At 49.9% G+C, this 16,629-nt stretch overlaps 1 protein-coding gene across 1 annotated transcript; it reads left to right on the top strand.

Annotated features, from left to right (window-relative positions):
• Window positions 1-4,088: 4,088 nt before the first annotated feature.
• NT5C1A (5'-nucleotidase, cytosolic IA) lies at window positions 4,089-11,388 on the top strand. The gene is made up of 6 exons (XM_049775523.1): window positions 4,089-4,202; window positions 4,447-4,638; window positions 5,413-5,542; window positions 7,319-7,441; window positions 9,714-9,898; window positions 10,687-11,388. Exons 1-6 carry the CDS (start codon window positions 4,089-4,091, stop codon window positions 11,050-11,052), a joined length of 1,110 nt encoding a protein of 369 aa, XP_049631480.1. The 3' UTR covers window positions 11,053-11,388.
• Window positions 11,389-16,629: the final 5,241 nt, after the last annotated feature.

The following is a 16,629-nucleotide window of genomic DNA, read 5'->3' on the forward strand; positions in this document are numbered from 1 at the left end:
CCGAATAAGTGGATGCTTTGCATGCAGGAGGTCAATATCACATGATCCCTTAGCATTGTCAGAAGCAGTTCTCTGAGCACTAAGCTGGGAATGGTCCATGAGCACTGCTAGGTGTGGTGAAAGAAAGAAGGAAATAAAAAGGGAAGAAAAAGAAAGGAAGGAAGAAAAGATGGAAGAAGGAGGGAGAAAGAGAGGGCAATGAAGGAAAAGTTAGTTTTGTTGGACAGAGCTCTTCTGCTGAAAGCCCAAATCTCTTCGCCAAGATTGAGCCGAAGCTCCATGAATATAACATATACCACACCACACAGCTGCAGGCATAGTACCCATCAAGTGGTGATTACTAAGTATGATCTCCAGATTGAGACCAAACCTTAGCTTCTGAGAGCAGCAGTTGGCTTCAAAACCTGTAGCAGAGCCAAGAGGAACAGCCCAGAATGTGAGACCTATTTAAGAATCTCACCCCTAAATTGTACCTAAATTGTACCTCTTTCTCCCCTTCTATTATGTGGAAGTTATATACCAGGACTGCTTGAATCACTGAGATGAGGTGGAAGCCTGTGATTTCTTTTTATTTGTTTGTTTTGACACCTGGTGTTGCTAAGGGCTTTTTCCTAACTAACTCTGTGCTCCAGGATCACTCCTGTTGAGGTTGAGATCTCAGGAGACCCTATGGGATGTCAGAAATTGAACCTGAGTTGGTGCATGCAAGTGTCCTACCCACTGTACTATCACTCTGGTTCCAGTCTGAGGTGTCTTGGGCATCCACAATCTCATCCTGCCTGGAAACAATGAAAGACTCAGCTGTGGTCCATGGCAATCTCTTCTCCCTGTGTCCCTGCAGGTAGTGAAGGGGGTTCTGGAGTGCTTGTGGGGCCTGAAAAAGGCCTCTGATTGCTGGCAATTACCTGCTTTTCCAGACTCATCTGTTCCCAGTCCCCAACCAGGGCTTTGCTCCCATGGGAACACACTATATCGGCTACCTTCTGTGCCTCCTTTTTCCCCACCTCCTCCCAGCTCCTACTCATGCCCCTCTAAAAGCGTGGAGAAATGACAGGGGTTCATCTTTCCCTCACCTCCTCCCAGTTCCCACTCATGCCCCTCTGCATGAGTGGAGAAATGACGGGTTCATTCCTCTGAACCCTTGTCTGAAGGTGGCACTCACTTTGGCTCTAGCACTTACTTCAGTCCCTTTTGTGCCTCTTGTTTACATGCTTTCTCCCCTACCAGCCTGGGTCTCTGGGCAGGAGCCCAGTATCTTCCAGGACCACCCAGGCAGAGCCCAGATGCCTGGCACAGAAGACCAGGAACTATTTGTCAAATGGCATCAAGTAAAAATATATTCTCCTGGCACCTACTATTGTGAAGCAATCTGAACAGATTGGGGCCTCCACACTAGAATTGCTATTTCATTTTTGTTTGCTTATTTGGGGGCTACACTGAGTGGCACTTGTGTTCTACTCCCAGCTCTGTGCTGGGGAAGGGCTGGCTGCTCCTAGTGATGCTCGGAGAATGGTTAGGCCTGAGCAGTAGGAGAGGCAGCAAAAGACAGCAGGAGTTGGAAGTCCAGCAAACAGTTTCTCCAGCAATTTGGCAGTGATCATTCAGCAGGAGCAATCCAGCAGGGGTTGGCAGCCCAGCAGGCCAACCAATGCTTCAGCTGGTTTTCTATGGCTTTATATACTGCTGGGCCAATGGCCCTTGAAGGCTATTACAAGGGGCAGGCATCTGGTAACTGACATCTTCACCCTAAAAGGAACAATAGGTCCCTTATGGCTGACCAGTGGCCCTCTCTTTCTCTGGAGACTGAACCCCACCTCCTGTATGTAGAACATGAACTAAGTCCTTTGAGTTATCTCTATAGCTCTCTAGTTCATATTTGTATGTATCATAGTAAATATAGTTTCTAGTTGAAATAGATTTGTTGCAGGTGACTTATGTGATGGGAGGAGAGAGATGGCAGCCTTGGGAAGGGAATCTATCACTTCCCTCTCTATCTAACCCAGACACTCAGGAAGTGACTGGGAAAATTTAGGACTGATGAAAGTCTGTGATGGCACTTCATGTCTCATCAACCTTATGGGGCAGCTGTCAAGCTGCACCTGAAGTCCACTTGTTGTGCACAGCATAGGAGTTGATCCTACCCCCAACTTCTCAGAGATACTTAGACTCGGGACAGAGAAGGAATTACTCTTGGCAGGAAAGGAAAGCCTTCTTACCCCAGTTTTCTGAGTCTGTCTCCTTTCCCCCATAGAGAAGAAATTTAGGATATAAACAGTGAAGTAAAACAGTTTTATTTAGAGGACACATTTCAAGTGGAGATGTGGGCCATTCCCAGAATTGGAGACACATGATTACCTTTGCACAATAGGTTTTTTTTGGTTTTTGGTTTTTGAGCCATACCCGGCAGTGCTCGGGGGTTACTCCTGGCTGCCTGCTCAGAAACAGCTCCTGGCAGGCACGGGGGACCATATGGGACACCAGGATTCGAACCAACCACCTTAGGTCCTGGATCGGCTGCTTGCAAGGAAAATGCCACTGTGCTATTTCTCTGGGCCCTGCACAATAGGTTTTAAAGGTTTCCTCCAAGCTGCCCCTTTGTGGACCTTTCTACCTAGATAGGAGTTTGTTGCTATGGCTGTACCAAGAGTAAGAATCAGGGGGGCATCAATAGTACAGTGGGTAGGATGTTTTCCTTGCACACACCCAACCTGGGTTCAATCACTGACATTCCATATGATCCCCAAGGCCTCACCAGGAGTGATCCCTTAGCACAGAGCCAAGAGTAATCCCTGAGCACTGCCACATGTGAACCAAAACATAAAAGGACAAAAACAAAAGAACCTGAAACTTTTGATGTCCACCCACATGTCCTTATCACAGCCTTGTGTTCCTGCTAGTGATTCAAACCTTCTCTGGGCCTGTGCTGGTGTCAGGCAGGGTCTTATTAGGCCTTGGTTCCTCTGTCCAACAATAATGCTTTTAATTTCTTTAGGGCTAGTGACAGACCAATCTTTTCAAATTCTATCTTGATTTTATTACATCCCAAAAACTCATTGTCAGGATTCCCCCACCCTCATATGCCTGCCTCAGATTGTTTAAAATTCTGAAAGTTCTGGACCCGGAGAGATAGCACAGCTGTGTTTGCCTTGCAAGCAGCCGACCCAGGACCAAAGGTGGTTGGTTCGAATCCTGGTGTCCCATATGGTCCCCTGTGCCTGCCAGGAGCTATTTATGAGCAGACAGCCAGGAGTAACCCCTGAGCACTGCCGGGTGTGGCCCAAAAACAAAAACAAAAACAAACAAACAAAAAAAATTCTGAAAGTTCAGATTGTGGGGCCGGGCGGTGGCGCTGGAGGTAAGGTGCCTGCCTTGCCTGCGCTAGCCTAGGACGGACCTCGGTTCGATCCCCCGGCGTCCCATATGGTCCCCCAAGAAGCCAGGAGCAACTTCTGAGCGCATAGCCAGGAGTAACCCCTGAGCGTCACAGGGTGTGGCCCAAAAACCAAAAAAAAAAAAAAAAAAAAAAGAAAGTTCAGATTGTTTAAAAGTACTTAAAAGGTACAAAGAACCTGCTATATGCCAGGTACTGTTGTGAGCACAGGATTCAATAGTAAACATAGTAGTCCCTTGGAATTAATTAATTAATTAATTAACTCCCCACTTCATGTAGGAGGGGTGATCAATGCTGAAGGTGAATGGTGTTGGTAGGAAAGACAAAAAGAGATAGATTGATGGAGGGAGGGAACATGGGAAGGAGGAAGAAAGAGAGGGAGGGTTGAATTCCAGTAGAGTTGACAAGACTTGATGGCAGACTGAATGGCGGGGGAGATGATTGACCTCTAGGGTCTGGGCCTAGGGTAAGTGCTGAGCATAGTTGAGAAAAGGCCCATGTGGAAAGGGAGAAGAAGGTGGGTTATCAGTTTTTGGGCTGTGATTCTGTTAGTTAGCTAGAGGCTAGGCCTCTGTTGGCGCTCAGGAGGGAAAACTGGAGAAGCAATTTTCAACCCTGGGTTCCATTTTTTTCCCAGTGCCTGCAGCCTCATTTTCCAAAAGGGAAAAATTTCAGGACCTTCTCTCAAGCGTCAGCCATGCCTCAGCCACTGGATTTGCACTGGAGGCTGCAACTGGGAACCTTCCTGAGGGTGTCATCTCCCAGCTTCTCGCTGCCCCATCCCTTGGTCCCCAGTTGCATCCTGCATAGAGTAGGGTTCTAGTTCTGGCCCTGCTTAAGGTTGGGCCTCTTCAGCTTTCAGCAGTTTTGGGGGAAATGGAGGTCAGGTTTAGAGTGTGGTGCTCTGCGTTTTTCCCAGAAGTGCCAGAGATGAACTTAGGGCTCCTCCTGCAAATCTTGTGCTCCAGGCCCTTGAGCTATTGCCTGGGCTTGTTGAGTCGCTTCAAAGCAGAGGGTGTCCTTTCCCCAGCGCCACAAGTACATGACCGAGTAAGGGTCCTCCTCCCTCACCTCTGCAGCCCAAGCCCCAGAATGCCGTCACCATCGCGGTGTCCTCGCGGGCCCTGTTCCGCATGGACGAGGAACAGCGCATCTACACAGAGCAGGGCGTGGAGGAGTATGTGCGCTACCAGCTGGACCACGAGAACGAGCCCTTCACCCCTGGCCCAGCCTTCCCCTTCGTGAAGGTGAGGTCACCGCAGCAGTCTGCACATGCCTTTGTGGGGATGAGAAAGGAACAACCCCTGCCTGTCAGAGAAAGGAAAGGGGCCCTCCAGGGAGATCCTCTCCCCACCTGCAAGGAGTTTGGCTTGGTCAAGGGTCCAGGCCCCAGTGGGAGGAAGGGGCACTCCATTCTTGCAGTGGTCTTCAAACTTTTTAAACAGGGGGCCAGTTCACTGTCCCTCAGACCATTGGAGGGCTGGACTATAGTAAGAACAAAAACTGTGGACAAATTCCTATGCACACTGCATATATCTTATTTTGAAGTGAAGAAACAAAACAGGAACAAATACAATATGTGGCCCATGGGCCATTGTTTGAGGACCACTGCGAGGAAAACACCGGAGCCTGGAACTAGTGAGAGAAGGGAACCTGGGCAGGGCTTCTGCCCTTACCCCCTCATTTTTTTGCGGGGAAGGGGACTACACCCGGTGGTGCTCAGGGGTTACTCGTGGCTCTGCGCTCAAGGGTCATTCTTGGCAGTGCACAGGGGAACCATAGGAGATGCTGGGGATTGAACCTGGGTTGGCTGCATGCAAAGCAAATGCCCTACCTGGTGTGCTATCGCTTCAGCCCCCATGCTCCCTCTTTTAATGAGGTAGCACATAGTACCGGGGAACAGCATCCCTGATCTTGCCTCCTCACTGTTCCATACTGGCTCCCACTCACCCTCCTCCCTAACCCTGGCACCCTCCTCCAGGAATCAGGTTTTGAGCTGGAGACTCCCCTTTCCCATCCAGGCTCTGGAGGCTGTGAATAAGAGGCTACGGGAGCTGTACCCTGATAGTGAAGACATCTTTGACATCGTCCTCATGACCAATAATCACGCCCAAGTGGGCGTCCGTCTCATCAATAGCATCAACCATTATGGTGAGTATAAGGAGTCTGGCTATGGGGTTCTGCCAACAGACCCCTGATGGACATGGGGCCACAATTCTACTAGGTGAGGCTCATGACAAGAACCCCATGCCCAGCATTGTATGGGTAAAAAGGACCCTAAAACACAATGGATGATCCCAAAAGCCCTGATTGTAGCATTGCCATTTCAGGGTGTTAATATTCTGCCATGGCTGCTTTCAGGCAAGAGGCAGCTGAACAGTAACTGGTTCACAGCATTCCTGGGTGTTTAACATTCAGCTCTTGAGAGCCTGGGTGAGTGCTGGTTCCAGCACTTTCTGTACTAGCCCTACTCCCTGTGCGATTGGGCAAGGCACTTGCTGACTCAGGCCTCAGTTTCTCTCCCTACACAGAGCCCAGTAGCCTCCCAAAGTTGCCAGAAGCAGGTGCTGTAGTCAGAGCCAGGGACCTTGTGTATCAGTCCAAACTCTTGGTATCATTTAATAATTTCTAAATTATTAAAGAGACTAATTTCCTATTCCATAGGAAGGGTTGCCTCTAAGAACCATAGAGCAGGAAGTAGGCTGAAGGGATAGTACAGTGGGGAGGACATTGCCTTGAACATGGTCAACCCGGGTTCAATCCCTAGCACTCCAGATGGTCCCTGAGCCTGCCAGGAATGCTCCCTAAGCACCATTCGATTATGTTCCCCCAAAATAACCAACAAAAATAACAACAAAAAGACAGGACAGGAAGCAAAATTGGGCTACCCAGGACTGAATCCAAGTACTGGGAATTTCTCCAGAATTATTCTTTCTGTGCTACATGAATCTTATTTCTACTTTTCAAAATGTTCCTAGCCTCTCTGTGTCTGTCTCTCCCACACCAGGTTTCTTGGCCCTTTCTTTTTTTTTTTTTTTTTTTTTTTTTTGTGGTTTTTGGGTCACACCCAGCAGTGCTCAGGGGTTATTCCTGGCTCCAGGCTCAGAAATTGCTCCTGGCAGGCACGGGAGGACCATATATGGGACGCCAGGATTCGAACCGATGACCTCCTGCATGAGAGGCAAACGCCTTACCTCCATGCTATCTCTCCGGCCCCTCTTGGCCCTTTCTTAATATGGCTCAGATGTTTACAGTTTCAAGTCCTTTTTGTTTTTGTATTTGTTTTTTTTTGTTTTTTGTTTTTTTTTTGGGACACACCTGGCGATGCTCAGAACTTATTCCTGGTTCTATGCTCAGGGATCACTCCTAGGGAACCATATTAGATGCTGGGACTTCAACTCTAGTAGGCAGCATGCAAGGCAAGTGCTCTACCTACTGAAATGTCTCTCTGGCTCCATCAAGCCCTTTTTTTCCTTAAGCAACCAAGAGAGCACTTTGGCTTTTTAATGTGTCTGTGGAGGCCATTCCCTATTGAACTCAGTAGTGGGGGTCACCAGGGCCAGACTCAGCAGAGCTGAGGACCCATGTAGCACTCAGGGATCCAGCCTAGGGCTTCGTATATACCACTTAAAAAGTTACATCTCCAGGGGCTGGAGCAATAGCACAGTGGTAGGGCAAGTCTGACAGGAGTGATTTCTGAGTGCAGAACCAGGAGTAACCCCTGAGTGCCGCCGGATGTGCCCCCCCAAAATAAATAAAAAGTTACAACTCCAGCCCAAATTGGCATTTTAAAATCTTGATTTTGGGGCCAGGTGTGGTGGTCAAAATATTCCAACAGCTTTGCACAGGCCCTGAGTAACCGGAACAGGCATTGCCTCTAGTCCAGGCCTCAGAGGCCTTCCCTCACTCCTTTCTCCTTCTTCCCAGACCTGTTCATCGAGAGGTTCTGCATGACGGGTGGAAATAGTCCCATCTGCTACCTCAAGGCTTATCACACCAACCTCTACTTGTCTGCTGACTCGGACAAAGTGCGAGAAGCCATTGACGAAGGTGAGCTGAAAGGAAAGGGAGAATAAAGTGGCAGACTGCAAGGGTGGGGTGGGGGGAGGCCAGAAGTAAGAGGCCTCGCCCAGGGCTCTGAGCAGACCCTGAAGTTGCCCATGGAGAGAAGAATCAGTACAATATTGCTGTCAGCTGTCCTGTAAGCTCCAAGGACAAGACCCCACTAGCCCACTCTGGTCATCAATCTCACTGTCAGCCTTATTAAGAATGTTTGTATGTCTTCTGTTTCCATGAAAAGCCTTCCTCCAGCTCAGAGACTACCTTCTAAGATGCCTCTAGATCAGCAGCCCTTCCAGTTCCTTTTGTGTAACCAGGAGCAGCCTTGGCCTTCCCTTGTTAGTGGAGGAGAATGGGGTTGAGTGTACCTGGACTGACTTTCTGAGGACATTGGCCAGTTTTCTCAGCTAGATAGGCCAGTGCCACAGTGAGGCCAGGGTCTCAGCTGCAAATCCTGACAAAGAATATCACTCACTACTTGTCTCCAGAGGTAGTTTGGGAGCATGTCCCCCTCCATCTCAGCCCTTCCACAGGGCCTGTTGCATGAGACAGGAAAATGCCACGGGGAGAAAAGGCTGCAAGTCAACCATCTAAGAGGGCTGAGCCTGGCTTTCTCCCACAGTGCCTCCTACTGCTAAGTTGCTTTGGACTCCAAGAGGCTTACTTCATTATTTATTTATTTATTTTGTTTTTGTTTTTTGTTTTTTTTTTTTGGTTTTTGGGCCACACCCGGCAGTGCTCAGGGGTTACTCCTGGCTGTCTGCTCAGAAATAGCTCCTGGCAGGCTCGGGGGACCATATGGGACACCAGGATTCGAACCAACCACCTTTGGTCCTGGATCGGCTGCTTGTGAGGCAAACGCCGCTGTGCTTTCTCTCTGGGCCCTTACTTCATTATTTTTAAATTAAATACGGGGGGGGGGGGGAGAGGGGGGGATTTGGGGCCATGCCTGGCAGTGCCCAAGAAATACTCCTGACTCTGTTCAGGGATCATTCCTGGAGGCCATTCCTGGATCATTCCTGGAGGCTCAGGGGACCAGATGAGGTGCTGGGAATTGAATCTCATACAAGGCAAGTGCCTTAATCTCTATACTATATCTCTGGCCCCTGGTGAGGCTCTTGAACCAAGAAGTCAGAGCTTCTTCCCAGAATGTCACCCCCTAGCCAGAGCACCTTTGAATGATATCAGCTCAGACTAGGGAGCAGGGATTGGTCAACCAGGAGGTCCTTCTTGGTGGTATCATCTTGGCTCTGTGCTTTAGAGCAGAGGAGGTTTCTAGATGAAGTCTGAGGCCTGGTCTTGTGTGGAACTCTCAGCCCTGGAGAAATTGCAGCAAGACAGGTCCTGTACCTTGGCCCAAGGGGCCACTGGAGCCCAGGCCCCTCTGAGCTTGGATTCTCCAGGTATAAGGCTGAAGTACCCTGTATGGCATGAGCACAGGGAAAGACAAAGCCACAGCCCAGGTCTCCAGTCCACCAGCCAAGGTTTCTGTTGTCCAGCCAGCTCTGGGCTTGGACTCCTAGTGAAGTCTTTTAATTTATTAATTAATTTATTTTAATGTAGCAAATCATTGTGAAATACAAAGTTGTTCATGGAGTTTCAGTCATACAGTTTGAGCACCCATCCCTTCCTAGGGGGAGTCTTTGTCTGCCAACTCCCAGTCCTGAGATACCCTGGCTGAGGCGTCTGAGCATGGGGTCTGGCATGGTTTGCTGCTTCCCATGATCAACTCATTACTCTGGCAGCTGCCCTGAGAAGTGCCTGGGGTTCTTATGCAGGCAGATGAAGGAAGATGGGCAACCCCCAGAACCCAGACTACAGCCTGGATTCTCAACCACACACATATCTAAAACATTCTTTGTGGTGGTGGTAGGGTTGCTCACCAGGCAGTTCTCAGGGATTACTTCTGGTTCAGGTGCTCATGGATTGCTTCTGGTGGGACTCAGGGGACCATATTGGATTGGATTGGTTTCATGCAACGTAACCCCTACGCGATGCTGAGTGTGATCCAAAATAAATAAATAAATAAGTAAGTAAATAAAGGGGAAATGACAGCATGGTCATACACTCATAGCCACACACAGAGCAAAGCCACAGCTCACTCTTATGTCTAGGGCTGAGGTGTCCTGACCCAATTGTCCCTCACCAGCCTGACCCTGACCTTGGGGAAGAAGAGAGCCCAAGTAGCCCTTTCCAAGTCTCATCAAAAGGCTGGGATGCTGGGGCCAGCCTGAGGGCAGACACCGCTCCTCTCTCTGCCCAGGGATCGCAGCTGCAACCATCTTCAGCCCGAGCAGGGACGTGGCTGTGTCCCAGAACCAGCTGCGTGTAGCCTTTGATGGTGACGCCGTGCTCTTCTCCGACGAGTCTGAGCGCATCGTCAAGGCCCACGGGCTGGACCGCTTCTTCGAACATGAGAAGGCTCATGAAAATAAACCTTTGGCCCAGGTGCTCTTCTACTCCCCGGGGCCCCTGAATGAAGCAATGGAGGTGGGATGGGGTGGAGATTCCCCAGAAATTGTCCTGGACTTAAGCTCCCAGACTGGAACCCAACCCAAGCCCCAGCCCAGAATTGCCTTTGCTTATTGGCCGCTGTGGGCAGCTTGTTGCTCTCATTGGCCTAGTTCTTGACCCACTTTCCTCATTATGTGCCACTGTTCTGAGCACTGCAAGCCCTGTCGCTGACCCTAGGAAGCAGACTCCTGGCCACCTGCATGTTTACTGGCTGTGGTGATGTTGGGAGGTGACACAGGCCAGTTTGTTCCCATCCCAGCCACAGTCCATTTTTCTCTGAGGTGCACAGGCAGGCTAATAATGATCAATTTTCGTTACCTCCCTGGGCATGAGGACAAACCTCCATCGTCTCCCTCCAGATCCAGGACAGAGGGGTCGAGAAGGGAGCACACATTGCCACCCAGTGACAGTCACCCAGGACATAATCATCCCAAGTCACATTAGAAAACTTCAAGTCTGGCCTGGGTCTCTGCAGCCCCACGGATGCCCACAGGTGCCCTGATGGGAACAGCAGAATGGAAAGATCCAGGGTTTCCTGAGAGGTTTATCCACCAGACTCAACAGCAAGTGCAGATCCCATAGGCTGGCACCCTGGACAGGTGCCTTGGAAAGGTTCCATCAGTTGGTGCTATGGTCTGGCACTATGGGCGGGTACTTATCTGGAGCATGGCCACTTGCTGGGGAGATGGAGGAGCTCACAATGCTCCCTTTCCTTCTTTTAGGGACCTTTGAAGGGCTTTCTGGAGGCGCTGGGGAGGCTGCAGAAAAAGTTCTACTCCAAGGGCCTTCGGCTAGAGTGTCCGATCCGCACGTACTTGGTGACGGCCCGCAGCGCAGCCAGTTCAGGGGCCCGGGCTCTCAAAACCCTGCGCAGCTGGGGCTTGGAGACCGATGAGGCTCTTTTTCTGGCGGGTGCACCCAAAGGCCCTCTCCTGGAGAAGATCCGCCCGCACATCTTCTTTGATGACCAGATGTTCCACGTGGCGGGGGCTCAGGAGATGGGCACTGTGGCTGCCCATGTGCCTTATGGCGTGGCGCAAGCACCCCGGAGGACTGTGGCCACAAAGCCAGCCCCACCTGCACAGTAGTTAAGCCACCAATTTTCCTAGAACCTCCTGATCTCCTGACACAGCGGCTCTTTCTCGTTCCTTGGCTCCCTTTCCTCTGCATGTCTCTCCTCATCCCTGAAGGACGGGTGGGAGATGGCGCAGACCAGCTCAGCTTTCTCACCAGCCCATAGTTGGGGCACACACAGTCTTGCCAGGAAAGAAAAATGGCAATGTAGCTGGATTTGGGGGCAAGGTTGATGGATGAAGGGAAGAGCCAGTATGGAAAGGAGCTCGGTCTCTTTCAAAGATCGGTGCATTGAGGAAAAAGCCTTCTGGGTTGGTCTGGCATGAATTACATCCTATGAGAAAGTCTTCCTTCCAGAGCCCATTTCTTTTAAGTGGCTTTCAAACTTTCCTTTAGCCAAGACGTTGAGTTGTATAAGATTGCCCTCTCTGGTTTGGTGTGTGTGTGTGTTTGTGTGTTCTGTGTGTGTGTGTGTTGTTTTTGTTTTGCACCTGCCATGTGGTGCTCCTGAAAAATTCTTGGCCAACTGGGTTAATGGTTCAGTGTTAAAACCCTTGTAATGCTGCATTGAATTTGTGATACCAGAGACCACCAAGACCACCCCAGCAGTGCTTTGGGGCTTCCAGGTCTATTCCTAGTGATACTAGGACGGTCTTGTGATGCTGGGGATTAAACCCAGTCTGGTGCATGACTTCTAGCTCTGTTGTGCAAATTACAAAGGACACTGTCTTTAGGGGAATAGATGAGAAAACATCTTATCACGGGTTCACCCAGACACCTGTAGAATGCACAGTTCAAACAGCAGGGTATAGGCTAATGAACTGCTGTCCATAGTTGCTATAATTTCACATGAATGGAATCCACTGGACAAGACTGCCTCAAATCTGAGTTCTCAGCCTTTAGCTCTCAAGTGAAAGGTTGGGAATGAACATCGACACGCAATCCTGCCTTCTGTCAGCAGGGGGCTCTGCAGACAGGCTCTGTAAGGCACCTTTGCTTCTAGCCACTACCTGCCACCAACCCCTCCTCCATCTTGGCACCCCCCCCCCCCCCATATTTTGCGTCCTGCCATGTTTCTCCATCCATGGAGAAAGAGTGGTGGTGTTCGCTGTGTGATTCTAAATACTCAGGAAGTGAGAGCTTGTGCAGGTTGGAGGGAAGGCCTGCTAGATTGGGAGAAGGATGCGGGGAGTATAGGGCAGACCAAACAGAACAGATAGCTGAGATCCTGCTAGCAAGCTTCTCCAGTCATCAGATGAGGAGAGGAAGGTTAAGTTTGAGTTCTGGTCTTCAAGGTCCCCTGCCAGAAGGTGCCCAGGAACCTTCCACCTGTGCAGGTCCTCCAGCCCCTTTCCAAAGGAGAACTCACCTAGCTGGACAAGGTTGCCTTCTCTCTGCCAATCCTTGGCTATGTCTCTCCGCACAGGAGAGCTTAAGTGTCTCCTGGTGATCCAGAGGGGTAAGCAGACACTATACAGGTGAGCAACAACTGCTAGGGTCTGTGGGTGGGGCAAGAAAAGAAGGAGAAAGGCCACCTGGGATGTGACCTTGGGCTTAAGGACTCAGGAACAGATAGGACAGGGCCCAGGTTCTGGGCTGTGTCATGCAGGATGGAAAATGGAGGTAATCCAGGAGGGAGGGAAAGGCAAGAAATCTGAGGGTGGTTTTCCCAGTGAACAATGTTTAGAAGCAGAGCACTGGGCTGAACCTTTCCTACTAATATATTAGGGGACCGAGAGTCCATTCCTGGGGAAATGCTGTGAGGAAATTTCTCTGCATGAAGTCACATCTGTGCACCATCACAATCCCTTGGCTTACAGGTGACCTTGGCAGGACCTAATGTTGAGCACCTTGCCTGTACTCCCAGCCCAGATGTTACAGGGATGCTACAGGTTTTAAGAACAGAGGGCCATTGGGACCAAAGAGAGCACAACAGAAGGGCATTGGCCTTGTGTGCAACCATTCCAGGATAAACGGTGGTTCGAATCCCAGCATCCCATATGGTCCCCTATGCCTGCCAAGATTGATTTCTGAGCACAGAGCCAGGAGTAACCCCTGAGCACCACTGGGTGTGACCTAAACCCCCTCCCAAAAAAAGAACAGAGGGCCAAGAGACAGACAGAGAGAGAAAGTGAGTGAAAGAGAGAGCAGCAGGTAGATGCTTATTTTGTAAGTAGACAACCCTAATTCAATCTCTGGCATGGTATATAGTCCCCTGAGCATCACCAGGAGTCACTCCTGAGTATTGAACCAGTAATAGTCCCCAGCACTGTTGAATGTGGTCCCAGTACCCTCCCATTTCCACCTTTCTTCAAAAGAATCATCCAAGGAAACAAGAAAAGCGAATGAGAAACAGGTTCAGCCCGAGTCATCTCCAAACTTGATTGAGCCATAGAAGACCTCTGCCCACTTCTCCCCATTCTGGTCTGGGTCAGTCGCCACCTTGAATGAGTTAGCAGGTAACCAGGCACAGCAGAAACTCAGAGAAGGCGATTAAGCTGTGATCAGAATGGACACCTGCCCTGGATGGGCTGTCAGATGTCCCCTAATTTAGATAAACTCCAGGACTCTTGCCTCTACGCCTCAGGCCTAGTGACAGCCACCGTTCCTTCCAGGTCTACTCTCTGAACACAGAAAAATGAGAGGCTGGAAGCAGAAGGCTAAACTGACAGTGAAGTTAAAATGAACTGTCCATAATAGGCATTGACAGCCCAGGGCAACAAGAGACATTAGAGTCCAAATTCAATTATTGTAACCATTAAGGATCATCTTATGTCTGAGGGGTGGAGAGCTGGTAGAGGCTGGAATAAAAGGCCAGGAGTCCCGAGGGCAGACAGCACTGAGAGTGAGAGAGGAGGGAAGGGCTGGTTATTGTCTCACCAGCAGGCTGTTAGGGCAACTTTGCACGCCAGTTCCAGGCATGGAATGAACTTTGCAGTGTGGAGGCAGAGGAGCAAAAGATCCTGAAACACTGGACTTCTGGGGCCTAAGTGTTGTTCTCCCTTGCAGAATACATTAAAAAAGATATCAGGGGCTGGAGAGATAGCATGGAGGTAGGGTATTTGCCTTGCATGCAAAAAGACAGTGGTTTGAATCCCGGCATCCCATATGGTTCCCCGAGCCTGCCAGGAGCGATTTCTAAGTGTAGAACCAGGAGAAACCTCTGAGTGCTTCGGGGTGTGATCCAAAAACCAACAACAACAACAAAATCAAACAGCAGGAAACCCAAAGCCACATTTGATCCAACATGCTCAAGTAATTCTACAAGTGTGCATCAGCCCATCCCTACTGGATGTGCCTCCCTAAAATGCTGGAAGATTCCCTAACAATTGATCTTTCCTCTCTCTCCCTGAGCCAGCAAAAGGTGCTTCAATGGAACCTTTCAGCTAGTTTGTGATAACCCAATTTGCTGGTTTCAAAAGGTAAGATTGCCGGCTTGCAAGCTTGGGATAGTTAGTGGCAGGGCTGCAGTTGTGTCTGTCTGTGCTGGACCTAAACTCCTCACCCTGTGGAAAGAATGAGAGAAGGTCTATCAGGGAGTTCACTGGAGAGCCAGCCTGCATGGACCATCCTCAGCTCAGATGCTGTGACATGCTGGAGCAGCACATTCCTATTCAAGCCTTTTATTTTATTTTGGTTTTGGGGCCACACCTGGTGACACTCAGGGATTACGCCTGGCTATGTGCTCAGAAATTGCTCCTGGCTTGGGGGACCATATGGGACGCCGGGGAATCGAACCATGGTCCGTGCTAGGCTAGCATACACAAGGCAGATGCCTTATTGCTTGTGCTACCGCTCTGGCCCCCTTACTCAAGCCTTTTAAAGAACAGAGAAGGACTTCGGGACAGAGAGAGCTCCACGAACTGAACATATTCCTTTATGCCCGGGAGAAACTCAGGTTCAAGCTCCAGAACCACTACATTTGAGGGTCACACTTCTAGGAGAGATCTTGAGCATAAAGCCATTAAAAAAAAAAAAAAAAGCATCACTGGATGTGTTCTCCAAACATTCCCCTAAAAAATAGACTGAGGATTTGAGGCAAGGCCCTGAAATACCTTAAACTCCACCCCCAGTTCTTTGGAACCCAGAGTGAAGACCCTATATTGATTGGGTTAAAGCCTATTTGGTTTCTGTATTATTTGGGGCTTGTGAGGTATGTTCCTAGAAATGGTCTCAACAGAGCTGCAGGGCTGAAAACATTGGTCTGGTTCTTTATAGGAGTGCCCATTGACTTCTGGGAGAAGGCAAACTTCCCAGCCCACTCCCCAAGGGAGAGAAAGACCCCTCATGCTTTGAGTTCTAAGAGATCACGCTGCTCTGCTGTCCTTCAGTGCAGGATGAGCACACAGGGACTATGTGCTGCCTGCAAATCCTGTTAGGACCACAGAGTGCTGAGGCTCTGGCTTAGCCAACACAGCCGCCCCAGGCATCTGAGGGCTTCAGATGTCAAGTCTTGATTATTTCCAATGACCCATAGTCTGTTCTCATTTGAAGTGCTGTTGACACTCACATTTGACTTGAATGCCCCCTTTCAAGCCAGTGAGGGAAAGCAGGGAGCAGGATCCCTGTCTGGGGAGGGGGCTGCATCCCAGCTGTCTGCCTGGCACCTGCTCAGTGCGGCTTTATCATTCTTGACTCATTGCAGGCCTCTGGGACCTCTTGGAAAGTGACAAGTGTCTATAGATGGATGGGCCATAGCTAAATATTAGTCTTGGATAAAGTGAAGTGCCCAGTGTTGACTTAAGGGCTCAGCTTTAAACAGGTCAGCTCAGTCCTCTCTGGTGGAGAAGCAAGGTCTTCCTTAATCATTTCAGCCAAGACATTTGCTGAGGGAGGGAAGGTCAGTGAATGCTGACAGAACAGGCTTTCTGGGGAATCGAGAGAGAGAACACCACAAACCCACAAAGCTGTACCGCAGAAGGTGAGCAGGAGATAAAGAGATTCCCAGAGGCCCCAGAGCCACTGCAAGAATAGTACGGATGGAGGCTGAGGAATGAGCTCAAAGGCTAGTGTGTGCATGCTCTGCGAGCTAGACCTGGGTTCCAGCCAGGGCAGTGCAAGATTCCATGAACACCATGAGGCAAATTATGAGCATCGCCACACCCTTACACAAACACACACACACACACACACACACACAAGCACACATGGAAGAAGCAATTGCAGTCACAGTCACTGTTGGTCACTGTTCCAGCCTAGCCCAGACTTGGCTTCAGAGCCTTCTCAATCCTGCCTTGCAGGCAGCCAGTACCAGTGAGTGACTGGGGCAGAGCTGGCAAGAAACCGACTTGGTGACAAGTATTGCTTTCCGGGGGTCATATGAGGCCCTGTCTTTTTTAGGCTTCCTGTTTTAGGCTATGAGTATCTCTGAGGATATAGGGTCTCACCTCATGGTGGCAAAATACAAGAGGGAGAACATTACCTTTTGGTGGGTGGATTCCCCAGCCCTCATGGGAAACAGAAATCTGGGTTCCAATTATTGAAGCGAGACACAAGCCCCACTCCCGCCAGTAGGTGGCACTGCAGATCAGCAGCACTTTGTTGCTACCACCTTTTTCTCAGGTTATGTGTGTGTTGTGTTGTGTTGTGTT

This window comes from Suncus etruscus, chromosome 6 (assembly GCF_024139225.1).
Source record: "Suncus etruscus isolate mSunEtr1 chromosome 6, mSunEtr1.pri.cur, whole genome shotgun sequence".
Classification (NCBI taxonomy): Eukaryota; Metazoa; Chordata; class Mammalia; order Eulipotyphla; family Soricidae; genus Suncus; species Suncus etruscus.